Source organism: Pteropus alecto, unplaced genomic scaffold, assembly GCF_000325575.1.
Source record: "Pteropus alecto unplaced genomic scaffold, ASM32557v1 scaffold155, whole genome shotgun sequence".
NCBI classification, from domain to species: Eukaryota; Metazoa; Chordata; class Mammalia; order Chiroptera; family Pteropodidae; genus Pteropus; species Pteropus alecto.
In genome coordinates this window covers 11,068,922-11,072,042 of record NW_006438113.1, presented here as the reverse complement: position 1 = coordinate 11,072,042, position 3,121 = coordinate 11,068,922, and the positions used below count along the sequence as shown (strand labels likewise).

The following is a 3,121-nucleotide window of genomic DNA, read 5'->3' as shown; positions in this document are numbered from 1 at the left end:
AACCTAGATCAGTGAACATAAAACAAGAAACATGATCAACTAAACAACTATACAGTACAAATACACAAAATGGTCAAAGCAGCAGCAGTAGCTTTATGCAAAGAAATAAACATTCTCTTGATTATAAGGGAAAAGATTTAAGAAAGGGGAGTTTGAGAAAATCACGTTTGATTTTGCTTGACGTACTTAACTCAGCATTCTTGTACAAGACAGCTTTTGTGAGTGACAAGTTATGGAATGGTTACGTATGACTTAAGTTTCACATTTTGGATTTTTATTTCTTGTTCTCTCCCCTCCCTTATATCTTATACTTTTTTATAATGAGATTTGGATATTCAAACAATGCCCCTTTTCTATTTTCAAAAAATAAGTAAATTAAAATGCTAAGTTGTTTAACAATTTTTTTATCAACAACATCTTACCTTTATTATTGTAGACATCTAAGTAATTAGGTGCCGAAAAAATTGTTATTAATGAAGGGAACCCTGTAGTTTGACTTTTTCTGTACATTCTATAGCTGCAAAACAAATAGCTTAATATGCATCGTAAAGCATCAATCATTGTTACTAAGTTTGATTTGTACATAGGTGTTAATTTGGGTCACAGAAACAGAATTCTTACCCTGCATCTTGAGCTTCATGAGCTCTAATAATCGATAACAAATTATTGTTTTGCAAAAATTCACACACTGCTGGATAGCTGTGGGGGGAAAAGAGTAAATTAAGTAAAACAATGGTTTTCTGTATGAAGCATATGCTATTTTAACAACTAAAATGTAATTAATCTTGGATATTTTTTCCTTACTTATAAAAATAAGAACATCCTCGAACTGTATTGTGACTAAAATGTTCCTGTGATTTTTCATTTCCAAAATCTTCAGAAGGATCGGACCATAGCAAGTCACACATTGGTCCAAATGCAGGTGGCTCTTTGAATCTATCTAACTGTGAAATAAAGATGAAAGAAACAAAGAACAGAAATAACTTGTCAAAAAGTGAGAATAGAATGGACATAGGAAAGTGATACCAATTTTCAATACAGTCCATACTACATTGTTCTGAATGACTAGAAGATATTTCCTTAAAATATCAGTATATTAATTTTTACCAATACCTCATGTTGGCAATAAAGAGAAGTTTGAAGCTTCTACTCCCTACCCAACAAAGTACTATAAATAAGGACAAACCTTGGAACTGAAATATATACTCACTCTCCTAATATCATCCAGTGTGTGTACTTCTGGTGAAAGTCCACCATGAACACAAAGAAATTGTTGATTTAAAAGTGCAGCAAGAGGCAGGCTATCAAAAGCTTCCATACAAGCTTCATAGACTCTTTCTGAATATTTAATTTTACCTAGAAAAAGAAAAAATTAAATTGAAAATTACATTACTAGTTGATCATTCTGAAAACATATACATACATACATATAAAATTGACTATTAAAACAAAGGCAAGAAAACTATAGGCATAAAAAACAGCCAAGTGGTGGCCAGATGTTGAGAGTGGATGAAAGGGTAACTATAAAAAGGCAGCAAGAGGGAATTTCTGGGATGATAAAACTTTTCTGTATCATGACTGTGGTGGTGGACAGCTCTATACATCTGTCAATTCTCAGAATTATTAAAGGCAAGCATCTTGCTCTATAAGAATCAACAAAGATAAGCAATGTCTTATGAAGACAAAATATTTGTTCTCTCTAAATTTATTTCAGGTATGCAGCAGATAGTCATAAAATATTACTAAAAATAAATAAGTCAACGCTCTAAAAACAGCTTAACCCTTCGCCTTTACAGACCAAGTAAGGCAAAATTAGAAATATACTTAAAGCTAAAATAGTCTTAAACTTTATTTTATTATAAGAGTCAGTGACTACTTTGTTGTTACAGGCAAGACTGCTATATCATCACAAAAAAACTCAAGGTCCATCCAAGTAAAAAAAGAAAAGATTTTATTCATATGTTAGAGGAGCAGAAGGGTTCTTCTAGTTTCAATGAATGCTTAAAATGGGCACTGACGTGAGAAGTCAACATAACACAAGACAAAACTCCACCAAATCAAACTGTCATTTACTTTTAAGGAGATATCATACACATTCCTTTACTCCTTTATAGCTTTAAATTCCTGGATATTTTGTTTTTGGTGGGATTTTGGTGGGTGGTTTGTTAATTATCTAAAGGTAAAAAAAAAAATCTTAGTTTCTAATTTCCTCATATTCCATTCAAATATGAGAAAATCTATATCCAGCAACCAGAGGTTCTAAACTGATAGCCTGCGAACAGATCTGTTTTCTAGCACTCTGGTTTAATAAAAAATTTGATTGCTTTTAGGTCAAGCATACACTTCTCAGGTCTCATCTTTTATTCATTTATGTTACCTGCCTGATCTTTGAAGTTACATGAATTTGTCATGTCTGCCATCACCCATCACTATATTTTTCTCCTTTTACTGGAAGTCTCTACTGATATGATCTTTATTGGATCATGTTTTAGTATATGTGCTGCCAAAGCAAGCACTATTGGATCGTATTTTGAGTCTCGATTCTGAAATTATCTGTTTTTAGAACTTAACTCTAAGACTAAATTATTAACTTAACAAGTGCACAGCTATGAGGTGTGAAAAAAGGCCAAACATTGCTCTATATCATGTGGTTGCTTACAGCTATTTATTACCATTGTTATAATTTAAGAGAGAAATGGGGATATACATTGTAGGTTAAGAATTTCAATTCATTAATAGTATGTTTGAAACAATCTGCAATGATGACAGGATGAATCATTTGTGAAGAACCTTATGGGAATGCCTCAATATGAGGGACAAAAATCTCCAATGTGACATTTTTTTTCTTTTGATTTTTATTCTTCCTGTTAGAAAAAGTAATTTTAACATTACTATACACAAGTAGCTATATATAAAACTGAAAACTGTTTGTAAGTACATATGTCTGAATAAAATGTCATTAAACACTAGAGATTTCTTTTCCATCTTCCTCAAAGCTTTATATGTTTGGACACAAAATCTGTTCTTACATGTTACATTGTCAAGTCTTCAAACTCTTACTACACACATCATTCCAAAAGAATATTAAGGAAGTGAAAATATTTCTCATGGCAGTACTTAC

The 3,121-nt window shown here is 31.7% G+C and overlaps 1 protein-coding gene across 4 annotated transcripts in view; it reads right to left on the bottom strand.

Moving 5' to 3' along the window:
• The window catches only part of PPP3CB (protein phosphatase 3 catalytic subunit beta), a 43,590-nt gene that overhangs the window by 24,935 nt on the left and 15,534 nt on the right, over positions 1-3,121 (bottom strand). For all 4 annotated transcript variants that reach the window (XM_006915515.3, XM_015592260.2, XM_015592259.2 and 1 more), the window contains exons 5-8: positions 1,211-1,356; positions 805-944; positions 622-699; positions 423-517 (exon numbers count right to left, since the gene is read on the bottom strand). In XM_006915515.3, coding sequence (XP_006915577.1) covers positions 423-517; positions 622-699; positions 805-944; positions 1,211-1,356 — 459 coding nt within the window. The remainder of the gene's footprint in view (positions 1-422; positions 518-621; positions 700-804; positions 945-1,210; positions 1,357-3,121) is intronic.